Below are 22221 nucleotides of genomic sequence, written 5' to 3' on the forward strand. Positions count from 1 at the left end.
CCAGCTGCTTTCCTGCAAAGAGTCTGGAAACCTCCACAGGAACCCAGCTCAAGAGCTTCACTATGCGAGCAGCAACCAGGTGGGAAAGAAACTTGTGAGCCAAGTTCAATATCCTCCAATCAGATAATAACATTAAAAACGAGAAAAAATAATCTTAAAGCAAAATAGCTCTAACAAACCAAATTTCAACTCACAGCAATAAAAATTACATCTCTTTTTGGGCAAGACTGAGTTGGAATTGGAAGTCAGCAGGGGAAGCTGGAGGCGTGGCTTCAATTCTGACTCAGTCTCTTGGGCAAATAAGGATTGAACAACCCACTTCTGGACCCTTCTGTGCCATCAGTTGGAGAATGACTGAGTGCTGTATTGTTCTATTGAATGTTCAAAATGATATTAATAAACAGTTTAGCAGAGAGAAATTCCTGAGAGTGACAGAAGAGATTAAATTGAAATATAAAAACAATTATATTTATTTAGCAATAAGAAATTACCTTTTCCACAAGCTCATAATCCATTTTAAATGCCCAGAGCTGAAGTCTAGGAGTGAGTTCAGTAATGGAAGACAGAGTCAGTAGGAACTGTTCAGCAGTACCCAGTGGGATATCAGGATTGGCTAATTGAGCTTCTTGAATTTTCTGCTTTTCCTCTTCTGTGGGAATCATTGTAAGAATTTTCTAGAAAGACCAAAACAAAACAAAACAAAAAAAACAAAACACACCACCCTATCAAAGACAAACTGTATAGACTGCTCTTCTACATTGAATATATCAAAGCTGAAAAATAGTTTAGTTTTGTAAATTTTCTTGATATAACTCCTAATTTTTTTGTTATAAATATGAGAATAATTCAGTATTATCCAGACCAAAATTATGTAAAATATTTCAATTATTTTAATAATTCTTTAAAATATTACAATTAACTATTTTAAAAAATCATTTTTACCTTTTCAATTTTGGGCAACATAATTTAAAAGAGATATTTTGCTGAAGAATAATGTAATTGCATATCTACTGCTAATTGAAGTCATATGTATTGGCTCAGGAGTTGAAAAAGAAGCAGCACTTGGACATCGCATATACAGGTTAAAAATGTCACAATATGTTTGGGGAGACAGAGAGAGAATTGACTTGTGTATAGTCCAATCTCTTAAGCAAGAACACTGAAATCTCATGAGATCACAATGCTACCACAAGAATTTGTACTGGTTTGACAAAATTTGCATGGGCCTCATATATCTGCTACATCTCAATTGATTAAAATTTAGCATTTAGTATTCTGAATTGTCCAAGTTCACACTGGCATTTAGGCTACCAGTAGAACCGAACACACCCCTAAATGAAGCCTTTATAGAGTTCTATGCTTTTACATCTATTCCCAAGATGACTCTCTTCCCCCTTCCCCCATGCCTTCTATTTGTTAATTGGAAAATAGAGAAAAACTGGGTATTTTATTGTGACATTGAAACGAATATGAGTATGAATGCATATGTTTTGTTCAAAAATTAAAATTATGCCCAATATTTTGATTGATTTTAAAAAGATTATATGGCTGCAGAAAGAGAAAATATTACATAAGAGTAATCAGATTATCCATTATGAGAATTCATACATCAACATATTTTCAACCACTATATATAGAAATAATATATTGTTTTACGTAATGTTCTGCATGGTTTTCTCAGTACCTCTATTCCTTCCTTATTTAAGGCATATTCATCAAAGTTCAAAATGGCAACCTTGATTGTCCTTGGATGTGGTAATACAGTCAGCCCTATATTAATAGCATTGCTCCGTTTGGAATCCAGGACAATGATTTCTTGCCTCTTGCCATCTGCAGCAGTTTTCTGAGAATAAGAAGGAGAGACTGTAAACTCTTATGTTTTTTCAATCATATAAATATTCTTTAAACAAATCTATTTATTGTTAGTATAGCATATGGATAACATGATAATTCTATAGTAAAAACGGAACTTGTAATAGATTCTTTATAAACGTTTCTTAGATGATTCATAAGACTTTATGAACTTTGGAAATGAGATGCAAGTGTTGGGAAAGTTCCCAATTAAAAATCTAAGGAAAGGTTTAACTATTAAGAGCTAAACAGGGATAGTTGACCCTGGACTTAGAGATAATGATTGGGGTGATTTGTGATAAATAAGAAACCTGTTGACTTTCTAGGAGTAAATTACAACAAAAGGCTTTGAATTTTAACTTCACTGCTGTTTAATCTGTTAACTATTTTTTTCATGTATGTAAAGTATAACATCACTAACAAGGTGGGGATTCTATATATATTTGTCCTTTTTTCAATGTTTTTGTTTAGGTTAGTCTCTTTTGAGTAAAATAAAAAAGCAGTAAAAATTCTCAAAAACTGAAGTGCCAGATAATTGTTGGATAAAACAAAACAAACAAACCCCCCACTAGTCAGACTTCAATACTTAGATATTTACCTAGTTGTAATTCTACAGTTTCTACAGTTGGAGTTGGGTATGTCTAGTTTAATGAAAAGAAAGACTAGGAATGATATGATAGCAATGTTCCACTATCTCAGAGGTTGCCACAAAGAATAGATATTCAAGCTATTCTCCACAGCATCTGAAATTAATCAAGGACAGAAGCAATCTAGAACTAAGGAGAAATTTCCTGATAGAACAATTAATTAGTGCAACAACTTGTTCCAGAAGTTGTGAAAGCTCCAACACTCGAAGTTTTAAAGAAGAAACTGGACAACCATTTGTCTGAAATGGTATAGAACAGTGATACCAAACCTTTTAGAGACCGAGTGCCCAAACTACAACCCCAAACCCACTTATGGCCATTTAACATGAATAATAAAGTTTTACTACCTAAAATAATGATAAACAAGGCAGAGTCAGATAATTGTTGTAAGAAAAGTGTGATAAATGCACTTTTATGCTCCTTCATTTTTTTCTGCATTTGAAATATTACGTTTAGCAACAATAAAAAAGAAAAACCTTTGTAATATTATTTTTCTCTTTCCCTTTCCTCTTTCCCTCTCTTTCCTCTTCCCCTCCCTCTCCCTCCCCCTCTCCTCCCTCTTTCTCTTTCCCTCCCCCCTCTCTCTTTCCTTTCCTCTCTCTGCCTCCTTCTGTTTCTCCCTCTTCCCCCTCACACAGCCCTGAACTAGTGCTTGGTGGTGGGAATTTGATGTCTGGAGCCTGATGAGCCCAGGAGTAGTGCGCCAACTCTCAGCTGGTTGGCTGAGAGCCGAAGCCCAGCTGGCCAGCAGGGAGGCAGGGCATCCCAACACAGGCAGCTCTGCAGAAAAAGCAACTAGGTGGCAAGAGCGACCCCACACTAACGCAGGGTTGCATTGGGGCTTCACGTCATATGGGCTTCGGGAGGAGGGGAATTGTCTCCCCCATTGTGAAACATGCTAAATTTCACTGTGCTGCACAAGGGACAGGCCATGGAGGCAGCAATAGTAAATGCACCGCCATGAAGACGGAATGCTGTTTCGCTCATTTTTTTAGTCGTGCAAACGATGGCAAGAAATGTGATGGAGCTGGGCTGGGGCAACGGAGCACATTCCCACAGAGAGGGCTCTGCATGCCACCTCTGGCACGCATGCCATAGGTTCATCACAACGGGTATAGGGTTTCCAGTCTGAGCAGAGGATTGGACTAGAAGACCTTCAAGGTCCTTCCAACTCTGTTATTCTGTTCTGTCCTACAGTCTTAGTAGAATTAGTACAATAATTCCACAGTATTACTAGAATTCTACACAGTAGAATTCTACAGGATTCCATAATTCTACAGTAAAAGCAGAATCCGTGATACATTCTTTAGACTTTTCTTAGAAGATTTGTGATCTTAGAAGAGTTGTCCATCAAAGCATATCCCACCTTTCCTTTCAAAACTCAAGGCAGTTTAGAGCATCACTCCTTCCTCTAACTCCCTTCTCCACAACAATAATTCTCCAATTCTCTTCTCCACAACAATAATTGCTATTAAATAGATTGGACCAAGAGAGATTGTGTAGCTCTAAGTAATTCAGCAAACAGCTATAGCTGCTGGTGGATTTAAACTTGGGTTTCCCTGGGTCTCATTCAATATCTTAACTACTATGTTTATATTATATTGGCAGAAGCATCTATTTGAAAATAAAGAAATAACCTGAATTAGCAATAATTAAATATACTGTAATTTAAAGTTGGATTTTATTGTCAATTTTAATTATCTTGTAGAAAGGAATTATGATGCAGTAATACCGTGGCTGCCCAAACATGTAATTCTTGTTTAGACTCTGCTTGCTCAAAACTTGTTCTGCAGAAAATAATATTACTTGTTGCTATTCATTGTCACAGCTTTTTACATTTTCCTTTTCAGATCAATATTAGTGAAATGTGAATTATTTTTTAGGCTGCAGTAACAGGCTAACACGAATATAGATAATTTTCAGCTTTCTTCTGAGCAAGTCATCTTTTTCTTTACTGTACTATATTGAATATTTCTTCTCTGGTTATAAAAGCAGTAAATATTTTAATATTGTATAAATAAATTAATGTCAGGCCCAAACCCATAGATAAGACTGTGAGATCCAAAAAAGTTCGATTTTTTATTTGCTTGCACCCAATGGACAGGAAGTTGCCAAAGTAAAGCAAGAGCTTTCTAATCTAGTAAATATATATCTTCGGAGAGTCTATAATGTGGCTACTGTTCCCCCTCCCACTCGGGACAGCAGTCTCTTAATCAGAGCTCTTTCTGGAAAGACTCTGAATGGCCAAGTATTCTCCTTCTGCTGCTACAGATGCACATTCCATCACAGTTAACAATATATATGTCTCTTGCTGCTATTTTGGATCAGGTGATGTAAACAAGAAACTCCTCATTTTATTACTGTGGTATTGAGATTTTTAGATTTGAATTTGAATTTGTGTTTATTTGTATGCCGCCCTTTTCCCTGGGGGGACTCAGGGCGGCTCACAATCAAAAGGAAGGGGGGAAACAGACTTTTACATATAGACAATACATAATTAAAACGCAACATTCATACCATTCGGGCGGGTCACAATCTTTAGCCCCATGAGTATGGTTACGTTCAAATTGTTGCCACATACAAATATCCCTCCAATTAAATAATTATTTAATCTATAATAGAAAAAGCTAAAATGATAATAAAATAAAAGATTTAGGATGGACCGTTAGACCACTGAATTCAAGCAGGAATCCAGATTAAAGCATGTCCAACAAATAACTCTATAACTACTTGCAATGAATCAAATTTACTCTAGATAAATGTACACTCAAATTGCCATTTTAGGAAAGATTTTTCTTAATATTTAACTGGAATCAGGTCTTCCTCTAACTTAAAACCATTATTCCGTGTTCCCTGTCACAAGACTGGCAGCACAGTACAACAAGATAAATGGCTGGCTGAGTAGTTTTGGAAGAAATTTAATCAGTAATTGGCAATTATGTTGCTGTTATTATTATGGATTGGGAGAAAGCATATTAAGTATTTCTGAAAACTGTCAGCACTATTGCTGTCAATTTGAGCCCCAGAAAGGACCATCTCTTTTGGTCAGAATCCATCCCTGGCCTGGACTAGCCAATAGCAGCTGTGAGCGGAGGTGGAAACTGTACAGAGAATCAGGAAAGGGAGGAATCTTGGTCTTTCTCCTGTTTCAGGTTGCATCACCTCACAATTCTGCATTTGAGCTGCTTTTGAACCTGAGTTTATAAGTTTAAGAGTGCTGTTTAAAAATTGCCTGGTTCTACTACTCCAGGCATAGGAGTAGAGGTAAAGTGAGAGGGAGTTCTCTTCACTCTGCCTAGTAACTGCCCTCTCCATTATCAGATATTAACTGGGCTACTTTTTAATATTCAACCTGTTTTAAGTAATGTGATTGACAAATATCTTCTCAAAGCCACCAATACCTTTTCTTAGCTTGCTTTGCAAACAACCACTATTTGGCAGGACAAGCACTGGCAATGGAATCAGCAAATATTATATTATTAATAGTTTTTGGAATCATCAGTATGAATAGCACTAGTATTCTTTGAAGAAGATCTGTCGCCATATAAAGAAATGTAGGAAAAAGATTGCCAAGATTACTTTCATGATAATAACTCCTCCTAAGGTACAGTTTTTTAGAATAAGGCAGGAAATCTGCGTCTTTTCTTCTAGAATAAATACTATGTAACAAACAAATACTAATATGATGGTAGCATACAATCACAACTCAAATAGATTGGAAGTATATTCCTTGAAAGGATCCCACATTTCATTAGTTTGGGATAATAGATACCCTACTTGGGAGAAATATAAATATTAAAATTTAAAAAGTCACAAATTGAGTAAGTAAAATCATTAATGGGTATGATAGTGCATGGATGTAATATGGGTAGCCTTGACTAATAACTGGTTGCTTAGCAGCCATTTAAATTCTGAAAGGAATATTTGTGAATTGGATTCAATTTCTGACCTTTCTGATCATCATGATTTACGACTGTGATGAGCAGGCTGCATTTATTCATTTATTTGATTACTACGACCGCTACAAAAGTCATAAATTCAAAGACTATCTGCCAAAGATTGTTTACATATAATTTCTTTGAAATGAATATGCTAAGGCTGCCTCAGAATGTTTCAACTTTAGTATTTGAATTGCCCCCAAAATAAAGGTCATATAAATATTATGCTCCAACACACCCAGGCCTCTTGAAGAAGAAGAATATTAAATATCTTTATTTTCTTGAGGGATAGGGGAAAATAGTCATTTCTTTTTGAATATCAAAAGTGATGTTTCAGGAAATTAGCAAGATTTCCTAGTGGTTTCTTTGCACTCAATCAGATGTTGATGAGCCCAACAATATGTATCCAGAAGGAGCTGGAGAATTTTTGAAGGAATCTTCCTCAGCTTTGTGCTCTTGAGTCCACATTCAGTAACAATAATGCTGCAATTGCTTAAGAGATCTGTATCCTAGGGGTCTTCTGGAAGTTTGGTGATAGGTAAGTTGAAGGAAGCTTCCAAAATCTCACCCTCTTTGCATGCTGATGAAGTTTTAAGACATGGATTTTAATCTTCATTATTAATTTGACTCATTAGGAGATTGACCATTGGCTTACCTGAAGGGTTGTTCTCTGTGCACTGCGGGAATGTCCAAGCATGGGTTAAATTCTTTCACTGCCCAAGGACTGGACTGAAATTCTTGGCCACACCTCCTAGCTTCCTGAAGCTCCAGTTTTTCAATGAAGGCATTGTCCTGTCGGAACATGGATGCAAATCCGCTGACAAAGGAACAGATGGAACAGTCAGGAAATCTTCATCCTAGGGCGGGGTTGAACACTCCTGCAGTGCACAGAGAATGACCCTTCAAGTAAGCCAATGGTCATTCTCCTGTGCACTGCTTGGAGTGTCCAAGCATGGGACCTACCCAAGCTAAATGTCACTAGGGCAGATAAAATTCGAACCCTCAATCCTAATGCTCAATTGTCGCTGGAATGAATACTCCGCAAGACATGTCTACCAAAGGCCGCATCTGTAGAAGCATATTTGTCCAGTTTATAATGTCTGACAAATAGAGAGGGCGCCGCCCAGGTCGCAGCCTTGCAGATGTCCTCAACTGAAGCCTGGGTCGCCCAGGCCGTCATGGTGGCTGTACTTCTGGTTGAGTGCACCATCAGTTGAGGTACCAGCTTGCCTTATTGTTCGTAGGCAAGTGAAATGCAAGCTTTGCGCCAACACCCCATGGTGAAGAAGGATATCTTGCAGCCCATGGTAGCTGGCTGAAACGACACAAAAAGAATATCTGACCTTCAGAAGGCGGCCGTCCACTTGATGTATCTCTTTAATGTCCTGCGCACATCGAGGGTATGCCATGGATGCTCCCTAGGGTGACTGGGTCTCCTGAGTCAGGAGGTCGCTCTCAAGTGTCAGCTGGAGCCACTGAGGCTCCGGGTGGAGGATGATCCCCTGGCTGAGAGGGACTAACTCCTGTGGAATTCTCCAAGGGCGGGCGATGGAGAGGCTGGTCAGGTTGGCGAAGTAGGTTCTTCTCGGCCAATGAGGTGCCATTAGAAGAATCTCCGCTTGTTCCACAAGAATATTCCTGATGACTCAAGGAATCAGTGGCAATGGAGGGAAGTATAGAGGAGGCCCGGGGGCCAGGAGCAATTGAGAGTGTCCACTTGAGGAGTGTGTCCACTTGAGGAGAGTGATACCTGGTGAAGAAGCAAGGTAGCTGAGCATTCTCCGAGGTAGCGAAGATGTTGATTAGGGGCCGGCTGAACCTGAGCAACAGTTATTGAAAAGGCGTCGGTGGAGGGACCACTCCGACTGATCCAGGGTGGTCCTGCTCAGCCAATCCGCTCAAACGTTGTCCATGCCTGATATTTGCTCTGTATAGAAGCCACATGTTGTTCTGCCCACCTTCTGAGCGCCTCTGCCTCTGCCATGAGTGAACTGGATCTGGTGCTCTCTTGGCAGTTGATATGCACCTTCATCGCCATGTTGTCCATCAGGACGAGAACATGGCGACCCTGTACCTCTGACTGGAATCTGTGTAGAGTGAGGCAGACTGCCCTCAGCTCCAACCAGTTAATGTTGTGGGACAACTCACAGATAGACCATCTGCCCTGCACAACCTTGTTGTGGAGGTGGGTACCCCATCCAAAGAGGCTGGTCTGACATGATAGTCACGCAGTTGGACTCTCAGAACAGGGACCCCTTCGTCAACGCCATGGCCTGCCACCACCTGAGAGAACGAAAGGCCTTTGGTGATGGACAGACCTTGGAGTTGATGGCATTGGCCCTCTGCGATGGGAGGAGGAACCATTGCAACTCCCTTGCATGCAGCCTTGCCCAGGGAATGATTTTGAGACACAAAATCATCTTCCCCAGCAATTGCGACAACAGGACCACTGGAACGGATGTGCTGGATGAGACCCTGAAGACTGCAGACTCGTTCTGGAGACAGGGACATGAGGCAAGACAACGTGTCGATCACCGCCCCCAGATGTAGGATCTTCATGGAAGGTGACAAGTAGCTTTTTTCGAGGTTGATCGAGAACCCGTGATGTTGAAGGGTGCACATGGTACCCTTCAACATTGTGACGACGACTGGATCAAAATGTTGTCCAGGTAGCACTGAAAGTGGTGACGACAACTGGATCAAAATGTTGTCCAGGTAGCACTGAAAGCGAATGGGGCGCATTTGGAGGTGTGCCGCCACTATCGCCAGGACTTTTGTGAATGTCCTGGGGGCTGATGACAAGGTGAAAGGTAAGGCCTGATACTGATAATGGTGATAACCGCAGGAATCACCTGTGGACCAGTCTTATCGGAATGCCTCCTTCAAGTTGATGGCGGTCAGGAGATCTCCTGGTCAAATGCAGCCCAGGATCAATTGGTGGAATTGCATTTTGAACTTCTTGTGGGCCAGATGCTGGTTGAGCTTCTTTAAGTCCAAAATGGCTCTCCAACCTTCTGAGCTCTTTGGCACTAAAAAGAGGATGGAATAAAACCACCTCCTCTCCTGACCTGGGAGAGGTTGAATGGCCCTTATCTCCCACGGACGTTGGATTTTGGCCTCCATGAGACTCCTTTTGGTGGCACACCTGGGTGTAGGGTAACAAATGAAGTGTCAGGGGGAGGAGAAATGAACTCTAGGGTGAGGCCTAGCTTTAGGTGGCACAGTGGTTAAATGCAGCACTGCAAGCTACTTCAGCTGACTGCAGTTCAGCAGTTCGGCTGTTCAAATCTCACCAGCTGAGGGTGACTCAGCCTTCCATCCTTCCGAGGTGGGTAAAATGAGGACCCGGATTGTTGGGGGCGATATGCTGACTCTGTAAACCGCTTAGAGAGGGCTGAAAGCCCTATGAAGCGGTATATAAGTCTAACTGCTATTGCTATTGCTACTGTTTGCAACACCCATGCATTGGTTTCCTCCCAATGGTTGGCAAACAGTTGCAGCCAGCTCCTCATGGGAGGATTGGTGTGGTGGTCATTTATTACAGCGGTAGGGCCTGTTAGCCAAACCGCCTTGAAATGGACGCCTAGAGAAGGGTTGATGACAACCCCTGTCCCAAAATGGTTGTCTGTCCTGCGCCGGGTTCAACTCCTGAGGGTAGGCATGCTGGAAGGAAGAGGTACTGGCCTGTGAATCTGCCGCCCGAAAGGATTGTTTGTGAAATAGGGTCTGGCCTGCAGGAGACAGAAGGCATCACCTTCCTCTTATTCTTATTTTCAATTAAGATGGAGTCCAAGGATTCCCCAAATAGGTTCCCCCCCTTGAAGGGGGCGGAGGCCAACTTCCATTTGGATCTCATCTCCACATTCTAATGCCGGAGCCATAAGAACCAGCAAGAGATGATATTAGATGCCAAGGCCCTGGATGTGAATTTTGCTGCATAAAGGAACACAACTGCGGTATACTCAGTTGTGGCCACTATTTTGTTAACATCTTGGCACAGCCTAGAATCCCCTGGAGGCAAACAAGTGAATAGCTGATGAAGCCAGGCTATAGAGGCCCTGCTAAAAAAGGAAGCCAAGGTGAATGCTTTAATGGCCCATGCCGCGGCCTGATGGATCTTGTGGCAGGCCCTCTCTGCTTGCTTATCCTCCGCCTTAACTCCTCCAACAGTTCAGACAATATGTTGCCCATTGCACCCACTGGCACTGTTACCACCTGCTTGAAGAGTTTTGGGATGGGACCAGGTCCTGAACATTTTCATCGAACAACCCACCACTGGGGTCAGAAGGATCGGTGATCTCCTGGTCAGCTGGCGGAGACACTTCCAGATGAGTAATCACCTTTGCTTTATGCAAAATAGATTTGAAGAATGAGGGCTTAAACAAACACATGAAGGCAGGTTTGTCAGGAACCAGGCCCGCGTCCTCCAACAGATCAGGTTCTGCGAGGTCCTCCTTCTCCAAGACAGAGCTAGCACTAACGACTAAGGGAGGAGAGGGATCTGGATTCTTCAAAGGCTCTATCTAGAGAAAAAACCCCGAAGATTCCCCCCCCGCAGGAAGACAATGAGGGTTCAGATGGGTTGGCCTCCTGGCTCTCCGGGGACTCTGGCACATCTTCGTGATGGACTTGTGCTACAGCCACAGCCTGCCTTTGGGCCTTGTCAAATTGTTTATCTAGGGTCTTCTGGCATCTGATGGCTTCCCTATCCTGGCCTGCAGTTACCTTTCTGGTATAAGGGCTCTTCCTAATCCCCTTAATGGTCTCTCTAGCAGTCCTGCTGCCTTCCTGCTATAGGGCCTATCCTGTAAATCGGATGGGCCTTCAGGTTTGGGTGCTTTGATGATGGCTTCCTCCTCCTTTGCTCCCTGATCCAGCAGACGAACCCAGAAGGGAAAGGTGGCCCAAGATGAGGGAGGGAGATGGTAGCCACACTCACCACCACACAATGGAAGGACAAGCGTGCACTGGATGGTCACAACGCTGCCTGTTGAGGAGGATCCACATGCTGAACCAAGGCTGGCAGGGTCACAGGCAGACACATGGCATGTGGAAGGTGGCTGCAGCAAGGTCTCCGAACACTGTCTCTATAGACTGAAGCCTCTGCCAGTGATCTGGTCCAAGGCAATCAGACTTCCACTCTCCGCTACGTTCAGCTGCGAAAAGCCTGAGAATCAGCAAACAAAATGGCCTCCAGCAAGGTCCTCACAAATGGCTGCACCCAGGCAGACTTGTGGTGCAGCCAAAGGGCTTCCAAAATGGTCACGCCCAGTCAAAAAAACACGCTGCGTGGCCAGGCAATACTGCTGCAAGCCGTGCTGGAGCCAGACGGGTCGCCAAAGCCTCAAGCCCGCTGGTGAAGAACAGCCCAAGTGGAAGTCAGCAGCGTCCGGCAAGGCACCAAAGTCGCGGGGTGGCTGAGAGCCAGCAGCATGAACCGGAAGGGAGCACAGGTGCAAAGCAGCAGTCCAATAAAACAATAAAGAACAAATTAGAGTAAAGGAAAAAATTCTAAGGAAACTAAAACTGTTAAAAAGGAAAAAAATATATGCTAAAGGAGCTGATCACTATAAATGCATCCTGGGCTGGACTGAATTGAAAAACTGGAGCTGCAAGAAACCAGGAGGCGTAGCCAAGAATTTCAATCCAGTCCTTGGGCAGTGTCACAGAATTTAACCCATGCTTGGACACTCCAAGCAGTGCACAGGAGAATTTTTTTCCCCATATTATTCAGAGATGTTTTGTTGTTGACTGTTAAGACTCTCAAGGCAGGCGCATTCAGGAAATAATCAATTGGTTTTCGGAAAATATATTTATTACTAATAGATAATGTAACAGAATTTTGAAATGCTAAAAAATAATTATTTCACATATACTTAGTACAGTTTAAGGGAATCTCTTCCTCATAGTTCATCCCCCCTCCACCTCCAGACTCAAGTATATTTAATATACAGGTAGTTCTCAATTTCAGATCACACTGAGCCCAAAAATTATTTTGGTAAGCAAGAGAGTTGTTCGGGCAGATTTGCCCATTTTATGTCATTGTGCCATGGTTGTTAAGTGAATCTGGCTTCTCCCTTTGACTTTGAAGAGCCGAGATGGCGCAGTGGTTAGGGTGCAGTACTGCAGGCCACTTCAGCTGACTGTTATCTGCAGTTCAGCGGTTCTAATCTCACAGGCTCAAGGTTGACTCAGCCTTCCATCCTTCTGAGGTGAGTGAAATGAGGACCCAGACTGTGGGGGCAATATGCTGACTCTGTAAACCGCTTAGAGAGGGCTGAAAGCCCTATGAAGCGGTATATAAGTCTAACTGCTATTGCTATTTGCTTATCAGAAGCCATCTGGGAAGGTTACAAATGATAATCAGTGCAACTCTCAGAAATATATGCCAAATGCCCTCAATTTGATCATGTGACCATGGGGATTCTGCAATGGTTGTAAGTGTGAAAACCAGTCATAGGTCACTTTATTCAATGCTGTTGTAATTTTGAATAGCTACTAAAAAATGGTTGTAAATCAAGGAATAGCTATCATGGCCTTGTTTCAACTCTAAACTGTCTTGCTGTTCCCTCTGTGTTCCATGAATTGGTAATAACTAATAGTTTAGAATATAACTCAATTCAGAAGGATTGTGACAGATTTGAACACTTAGCCTTACCCAACAAAATCTAATTCAGTAGTTAGAAAAGTATGGCCCTACACATAACCAAGAAAAATGCACAAGTAGAGAATAGCTGGTACCTCGCTCAACAGTAGCAATTGGGAGAGGGATCTAGATGTGCTAATTGACCACTATTTGAGTCAGCAGCATGCTGCAACAGTCAAAAAAAGCCAATGCAGTCATGGACATAGTTTCAAGATCATGTGACTTGGTCACCATGATACAAAAAAGTTTCTGAAGCACTAGAAAAAGTGGAAAGAAAAGCAATATAGATAATAAGGGATCTAGAGGTTAAATTATATAATGAATGATTGAGGGAATTAGGTTGGTTAGTTTAATGAAGAGGGGATTGGGGTGATATAATAGTAGTATTCTAATACTTAAGAGGCTGTTGACACATTGTCCAAGTATCAGAAGGCAGGACAACTAATGGGTGGAAGATTATTAAAGAGAGCTCCAACCTAGAATTAAGAAGAAATTTCCTGACAGTGAGAACAATTATCATATTTTTTGCACTATAAGACGCACCTGACCACCTAGGTTTAGAGGAGGAAAACAAGAAAAAAATATATGAATATGGAGCACTGAGTATGGTGCAGTGTAGTGAGGGCAAGAGGCAGAGCCTGAGAGGACCACAGATAGGTGTCCTCTCATGTGCCAGTTCTGCCTATTGACTCCTGCACTGCAGAAAAGAGAAAGAAGATGCGGCACTGTAAAAGGACCCCGTTGCCGCGGCTTGGCTTCTATTCACCATATTCGCTCCATAAGATGCACAGACATTCCACCCACTTTTTTTGGGGGGGGGGGAGAGGACTATTGTTATTCAAAGGAGGTGGGTAATTCGAACGATGCTGGAGGAGGCAAGGCAGCTGGTTTTCTCCCGGCTGCTGTAGTCTCTCTAGGCGCCCCCCGCTCCCTTTCTACTCTGCTGGATTATATTACTGGATGTTTTTGGCGTTTTTGACATCTTTGGCCCTGTTTTCCTTGGAATCTCTTTAGACTCTGTTGCTGACTTTATAGAGGGGTAGTTGGTTTGATATGGGGCGGTATAAGACCTGGCAGCTGGCCTTGCGGCCATTACCACGACCCCTTAATCTACCCCCTAGGCCTTTTTTACAGCACGGCCTCTCCTTTTCTCCCTGGCCCTTGGTTTGCTCTTACTCATACTGGACTTTACCATATGGTTCCTTACTCACGGCTACTGGACATTGGACATTGGACTCATGATCTAGTCCTGGTTGGTACGATCATTGCCGCCCGTTGTTGTTAAGAGACTCCATCTTAGCCCCTTTGGAGCTTCTATCCCAATACCATCTATACCATCTTTATCATCTATCATGCAAGAAGAGAGAAGACAAAATCTTTCTCCCTCTTTATATTTCTGCGAACCCACCGGACTGGACTTTATGCGAACCCATCTACAGACTTCACCCGAACTTGCACATTTTTTACATCTTTTAATACTTGGCAATTATTCTGGTATGAGGAGTGCATGTGGTATGTATGTATTGATTGAATGAGCCCACACTTTTTAACTTTGTAATTTGTTTAATTCCTTTTTATACTATATTGCTGTATTTTATGTGTTTTTAATTACTACGTGGGGACTGCCTGAGTGAACAAATGTGTGTGTTTGATTCGGAGGGCCTATCGAGGAATGCAGGAGCCATAGGGGTGGTTGAGGGAACCACGGACATGGGAGTGGGCCGGAGCATTACGGTCGTAACAGGGAGGGGCAGATATGGCGGGGACTTTAGGGCTGGCCATTACCGGGGAAGGAGGGCTCGCTACATCACAGAGATCCCCCCTTCCGGCCCTATGAGTCCCACTCCAAGGCCAGATGGCGCGAGTAATCAGGACCCCGGTCTCAGGCTGTTGTCGCTAAATGCCAGGTCTGTAGTTCACAAGGCTCCCCTCATCCGGGACTTAATTTTAGACGAGAGGGCAGACCTGGCATGTATTACTGAAACCTGGCTGGGCCCGGAGGGAGGAGTCCCCCTCGTAGAGATGTGCCCAGAAGGTTTTCAGGTGCTCCATCAGCCGAGAGCCCAGGGAAGGGGTGGAGGTGCGGCTATTGTTATCCGGGAGTCTCTAGTACCTCGTAGGATCCCTGCTCCGGAGCTTGTCGGGTGTGAGTCCCTGCTGGTGAAGTTGGACCTCAAGGGTCAAGTGGGTTTGCTGTTAACGTACCTGCCTCCCAACAGCGTTGCAGCAGCCCTCTCCTCGCTCCTCGAGTCGGTAGCCGAGCTGGCAATTGAGTTCCCCAGGCTTATGGTTCTGGGGGATTTCAATTTGCCTTCGCTCGGTGAACACTCTGATGGAGTGCAGGAGTTCATGGCTTCCATGACAGCCATGGGCTTGACCCAGGTAATTCGGGGCCCAACCCACTCAGCGGGTCACACGCTCGACCTCGTATTTCTCTCGGAGCAGTGGACTTGTGATCTTAGTCTGAGGGGTAGTGAGATCATACCCCTGTCGTGGTCAGACCACTGCCTACTGAGGCTCGACTTCCGGAGACCAAACCTCCACTGTAGGGAGGAGGAACCGACCAGGTGGTTCCGCCCCAGGCGACTTATGGACCCCTTGAGGTTCCAGATGGAGCTTGGGGTTATTCCTGATACTCTCGCCCACAGTCCGGTGGAGACTCTGGTTGCTGCCTGGAACTCGGCAGCGTCGGAGTCTCTTGACCGGATTGCGCCACTACGGCCGCTCCGAGGCAGTGGATCCAGGAGGCCTCCTTGGTTTACCGAGGAACTCCGGGAAAGGAAGCGCCGGAAGAGACGCCTAGAGCACCTATGGAGGTCCAACAAATCCGAATCGAGCCGAGCACTTCTAACATCGTGCATCAAGGAATACATCAGGGCAATTAGGACGGCGAAAAGAGCTTATATTGCCACCTTGATTGCCTCGGCTGAGTCGCACCCAGCCACCCTGTTTAGGATAACCCGTTCCCTCCTAAACAGGAGGGACACGGGGGATCCCCTGCAGGGTAGGGCTGAGGACTACGTCCAGTTCTTAGCGGACAAAGTTGCTCGGTTTCGGTCGGAGTTGGACTCCGATTCTGCAGATCCAGCCGAGGCACAAGGGGATAATCTGGTAGACCACCCCTGGGTTGAGTTTCAGGATGTTGCCCCTGGGGACATGGACAAGGCCATGAGAGCTGTGAGTGCCTCCACATGTGTACTGGACCCGTGCCCCTCCTGGCTGGTTGCTAACAGCAGGGAGGTGACACAGGGCTGGATCCAGGCGGTTGTTACCGCCTCCCTTCGGGAGGGGGTCTTTTCCCCCGCACTTAAAGCGGCGGTGGTGAGACCCCTCCTGAAGAAACCATCCTTGGATCCAGCCGTTCTTAACAATTATCGTCCAGTCTCCAACCTCCCCTTTGTGGGGAAGGTTGTTGAGAAGGTGGTGGCCTTTCAGCTCCAGCGGTCCTTGGAGGAAGCTAGCTATCTTGACCCATTCCAGTCCGGCTTCAGGCCTGGCTACAGCACAGAAACCGCTTTGGTCGCATTGACCGATGACCTCTGGAGAGCCAGGGACGGAGGCTTCGCCTCCATCCTGGTTCTCCTTGACCTCTCAGCGGCTTTTGATACCATCGACCATGGTATCCTTCTGCGACGACTGCGGGAGGTGGGGGTGGGAGGCACTGTTTTGCAGTGGTTCTCCTCTTACCTCTCGGACAGGTCGCAGTCGGTGTTAGTTGGAGGGCAGAGATCGACCCCTAGGCCCCTAACATATGGGGTGCCGCAGGGTTCGGTCTTGTCCCCCCTACTTTTCAACATCTACATGAAACCGCTGGGCGAGATCATTCGGCGGCACGGGATAAAATACCACCAGTATGCGGACGATACTCAGTTGTATCTGTCCGCCCCGTGCCAACTCAATGAAGCGGTGGACGTGATGAACCAGGGACTTGAAGCTGTTAGGGACTGGATGAGGGCTAACAAACTCATGCTCAACCCGGATAAGACCGAGTGGCTGTTGTGTTTCCCTCCCACCAATCCGGCAAGTATTCCACCTCTCAGGCTGGGGGGTCAAACATTATACCCCAGACAGACCATTTGTCAGCTGTGACCAGGGGGGGCATTTGCCCAGGTTCGCCTGGTGCACCAGTTGTGCCCCTACCTGAACCGGGAGGCTCTCACAACAGTCACTCGTGCCCTTGTGACCTCTAGGCTGGAATACTGCAATGTGCTCTACATGGGGCTGCCCTTGAAGAGTATTCGGCGACTTCAGCTAGTCCAGAATGCGGCCGCGCGAGCGATTGTGGGTGCACCTCGCTTCACCCACATAACACCTATCCTCCGTGAGCTGCACTGGCTACCTGTCGATCTCCGGATGCGCTTCAAGGTGCTACTTGTCACCCATAAAGCCCTACATGGTAGTGGATCTGGGTACTTGAGAGACCGCCTTCTGCCAATTACCTCCACGCGACCTATTAGATCTCATCGATTAGGCCTCCTCCGAGTTCCATCTGCCGGTCAATGCCGACTGGCAACTACGCGGAGGAGAGCCTTCTCGGTGGTAGCTCCGACCCTATGGAACGATCTCCCCGTGGAGATTCGTACCCTCACCACCCTCCAGACCTTCCGCACAGCCCTCAGAATCTGGCTATCCCGTCAGGCCTGGGGCTAAGACTGTAACCCGCCCGAATGGTATGAATGTTGTGTTTTTTAATTATGTATTGTCTTATATGTCAAAAAGTTTGTCTCCCCCTCCCTCTTGGATTGTGAGCCGCCCTGAGTCCCCCCAGGGAAAAGGGCGGCATATAAATAAACTTCTATCTATCTATCTATCTATCTATCTATCTATCTATCTATCTATCTATCTATCTATCTATCTACTATCTAAATGTGACAAAGAGTGAAAAATACAGTAATCAGTGGAACGGCTCACCTCCATGGGTGCTCTATTTTTCTATCACTTCAAGAACAGACTAGATAGCCATTTTTGCAGAATGGTATGGTGTCTCCTGCTTGAGCACGAGGTTGGAAAAGATCTCCAAGATTCCTTCCAACCCCATTATTCTAGGTTGTGTGTGTGTGTGAGAGAGAGAGAGAGAGAGAGAGAGAGAGACAGACAGACAGACAGACAGTATAAGAGAACCAGCTATAGCCTAATGCAGATTCTAACTACAGAATTTCTAAAAATAAAATTTCAAATAATAAGAATGCCAGAAGAAGGTGGAGACCCACTACTCTCTTTGTATACCCAACTGGATTGGAATATCCCAAAAGGACTGTAATTCCACTTAGCACTTACAGTATAGTTCAGATAAGGCCAAAAGTATGGCAGTTAAACTGCAAAGTATTTACACTGGGTAATTCCCACAATAGGAACAAAATTTATTTGCTATCTGACACTCCTCAACAATACTAGAGATTTATTTATGGTAGCAATCTGAAAACTGCCTTTGGATTATGGATTTCCTGTCTGGGATTTCTGCTTTCAGACGATCAGATTAGATAATCATATCTTTTCAGCCCTTATTCCTAACACTGGTACACCACAGGGTTGTGTGTTGAGTCCTTTATTCTATAGTCTTTATGTGCATGACTGCATTTCCACTCATGCTAGTAATACTATTACTAAATTTGCAGATGATACAACTATGGTGGGACTAATTTCTGGGGGGATGAGTCTGCCTATTCAGATGAGGTGGAATGGTTGTTGTTATGATGTGGAGACACTAACTTGATCCTTAACACAAATAAGACCAAGGAGATTATAGTGGACTGTAGAAGGAATAAATCAGACATCCAGCCTTTGTATATCAATAGAGATCGAATGGAGCAAGTGGTCAGTTTTAAGTTTCCGAGTATTAACTTAAAGGAGAACCTGACTTGGGGCACTCACATTGCAGCAGTGATCAAAAGGGCCCAGCAGAGAATATACTATCTGAGACTTCTCAGGAAACAACAATAGAATAAAAAACTGCTATTGATCTTCTACTGCTGCATCATATAGAGTATTCTAACTTAATGCATTTCTGTATGTTCTGTTTGCCAATTACATTGTGGCAGATAGGGCAGCATTCCAGAGGGTCAATATCATTGCCCAGAGGATCACTGGTTGCCCTCTCCCCTCTTTGGAAGAGCTTTATAGCTCCCGCTGCCTTAAGAAAGTTCAAAACATTCTCAAAGACCCATCTCATCCTGGGCACTTTTTTAAAAAACTATTACCATCTGGCAGACAGTACAGGATAATAAAAACAAGGAAAAATAGGCTGAAAAACAGCTTCTATCCCAAGGCAATAGCCATATTGAATTCTATGGTATAGTGCAATATCGGGTTTTCAATTTCAATTATGTAGAATGTAAAGGATGTATGTTTGTGTTTTTATTTTTATAATTTGTAACATACACTGAAAACAGCATTTAATTTCATTGTACCATGTACAAAGACAATAAACTAAACAAAACAAACAAAAATTTGATATTTATCTAATCTTTTAAGTCATACAGATTTTTAGTGATAAAAAGAAAATGAGGAAGAAATTAATTCTTTGTCCCAATTTAGATTTTTTCATCTGGTATTTGAACCTCATTTAAGGTTTTAAACTTATTTAGGCAATTTTCTTGATTCTCAGTACAAGTAGTCCTCAACTTACAACAGTTCATTTAGTGACAATAGCACTGAAAAGTCACTTATGACTGTTTTTCACAGTTATGGACCAGCGCAACATCCCCATGGTCACATGATCAAAATTAAGATGCTTGGCAACTGACTCATATTTATGACAATTGAAGTGCTCTGGGTCATTTTTTGCTACCTTCTGACAAGGTAAGGCAATAATAATAATAAAGCAATGGAGAAACCAGATTAACTTAATAACTGAGGCAAAGAAAGTCATAAAATGGGGTATAACCCACTTAGCAAATCGCTTACTTAGCAACAGAAATTTTGGACTCAATTGTAGTCATAAGTCGAAGACTACCCCTACTTTATAAAACATTATTATATATGGAAATCTGACCCCAGCTGTTATTGAATTATTTATAATTTTTACTATAATGTGAACAAAATTAAGATATATAAAGAACAGTACCTTTGTGATAGGAAGATCCTTGGATTTAGTCTCAAAAAGATGTTCTAATTTTGCAGTGTCTACTTTAATAGGCTCTAGTTTTGACCACAGGAATCCTTTGCAGTGTCTGTTTTTCTTGCACTGCCATTCAAATGGTCTCACCTCATTCCAAAAGAGACGGATGGTTTTCTTCTTTTTTATAAAGTTTGCTTGATCTCTAGGAAGTGGGGCTGACCCTAAACTTTGAGGAGTGCTTGATAGACATGGAGCCAATAAATTACCAAAAGGTGGGGGTGGAAGAGGACATCTATAAAGCAATGGAGGGGGTGGAGGAGGAAAACCTAAAACAGAAGGTATGGGTGGGGGAGGGGGAACCAGGGCATCACTAGGACTGATCTGTATGTCCAATATGTCACTATCATCCTCATCTCCTAAATCTGTGAAATCCATATCTTTGATTTTCAGTTTTCTTGGACTAGCCAAGAGTTGATCCCAAATAAAGTCAGATTCTGTTTTAACTTGCAGTGGTATTTTTTCAGGAATCTTTTCATTAAAATCATTTTCAGATAAATTAGAAATTTTGGCCACATCACCACTGTTGAATCTTTCTGTAAAGATCTTCACATTGCCTTGATTTTCCAAACTTCCAATCTCCATTTTTTTTAAACATTCATCTTTGGCCTGCTTACTAGTTTGTAGGACTGAAATCCTGCTGTGTAGGCTGATATCAGTATCTTCACTTGCATTCAACACCTTCTTTATATCTATCTTTGCCTCCAATTCTTTAACTCTTTCATCCTTGGTAAAAGGCAAATTATTATGGGCATACAGCATATCCAGCATGAACCGTTTATTGTTGAGGATGTTGTTGTACTGATCGTTCACATCATCATCTTGTATGGATTGCAAACATGGGCCTGAAACATTGAATAGTAATGAGACACATTTGCTGAGAATCTATAAAAAATAGAATTGTTTTCAACCTGGAATAAACTTGATAGTCAGAAATGACATAACAGAACTGTAAACCTATTTAATAAAATGGGAAAGGGATATATGGTTAAAATAAAGGGGAGCAGAATGACAATTTTTCATGCTTTAGTTTAAAAAATGAATGAGATTCATAGAAAAACAAGATACATCCATTTAAAATGTATGTTATAAGGTAGAGACATTAGTATCTGAGTTTAAATAACTAATATGAGAAAATTGTACTATCTAATTAAAGAATCCAATAAAAATAATGAACACTAATATTAAAAATAATAAAAGTGATGTTATCTTAGTTCATTTTTTATCTTCTGATATAATAGGTATTACATTCCAAATTTATTTTCCAATGTCTAAACCATAGGAATATAATATGTTATGGGGGATGTCAGAACGTGATCAAAGAACTATGTGATCTTATGTTTTATACACTTTTAGGAAACTACAGAAATGAGAAAACAGACTCAACTTTTTTTTTTAAAAAAAAAACCAAATGTGAAAATTACAAAACTAAATAGTACAGCAAGAAAAAAGGCTTCAATTTACCAGCTTTATCTTTATTGCTTAGTTTTTGCTCTGGTTCTTCTCTCTCTAAAGTGCTGCTTGCTGAAGAGAGACTGGATGCTGAGCAGTTGTCTTTTTCATTCAAATCTTCATTTTGCCTTTCTTTTTCACTTAATGCCCCTTCTTCTCTCTCTGTCTCTCGACCCACTTCTACCTCTGCACCTTTTACTGCTATGAGTGTTGTTTCTGTTCCCTGATTGAACTTGGTCTCATCTTCCAGTTCTGATTTTGTTTTTTTCTTGGCTTCAGGTTCAGGTTCACATTCAGGCTGACTGGCATTCACTGGTGAAAAGAATAATGGAGAAATATTTCCTTAACAGCAATTACAGAACAACAATTTGAAGCCCTGCCAATGCTTACATGAATCAAATCTAGTCATATATTGAAGTTTATACATGTTTTATCTCAAATGTATGGCTAATATATACATAATTTTTAAAACATATATTTTATTAGTTTTTAACCAACAATATCATGTAAGTATATTAACATAAATCCAAGATACATACATAGAAAAAGGGAAAAAGAAAAAATAGAGAAAAG

General features: G+C 42.7%; 1 protein-coding gene across 1 annotated transcript in view; it reads right to left on the minus strand.

Annotated features, from left to right (window-relative positions):
* The window catches only part of FHOD3 (formin homology 2 domain containing 3), a 285174-nt gene that overhangs the window by 59582 nt on the left and 203371 nt on the right, over window positions 1-22221 (minus strand). The window contains exons 16-19 of the mRNA XM_032237770.1: window positions 21661-21960; window positions 20146-21041; window positions 1685-1843; window positions 492-674 (exon numbers count right to left, since the gene is read on the minus strand). Coding sequence (XP_032093661.1) covers window positions 492-674; window positions 1685-1843; window positions 20146-21041; window positions 21661-21960 — 1538 coding nt within the window. The remainder of the gene's footprint in view (window positions 1-491; window positions 675-1684; window positions 1844-20145; window positions 21042-21660; window positions 21961-22221) is intronic.

The sequence above is a fragment of the Thamnophis elegans genome, chromosome Z (genome assembly GCF_009769535.1).
Source record: "Thamnophis elegans isolate rThaEle1 chromosome Z, rThaEle1.pri, whole genome shotgun sequence".
Lineage (NCBI taxonomy): Eukaryota > Metazoa > Chordata > Lepidosauria > Squamata > Colubridae > Thamnophis > Thamnophis elegans.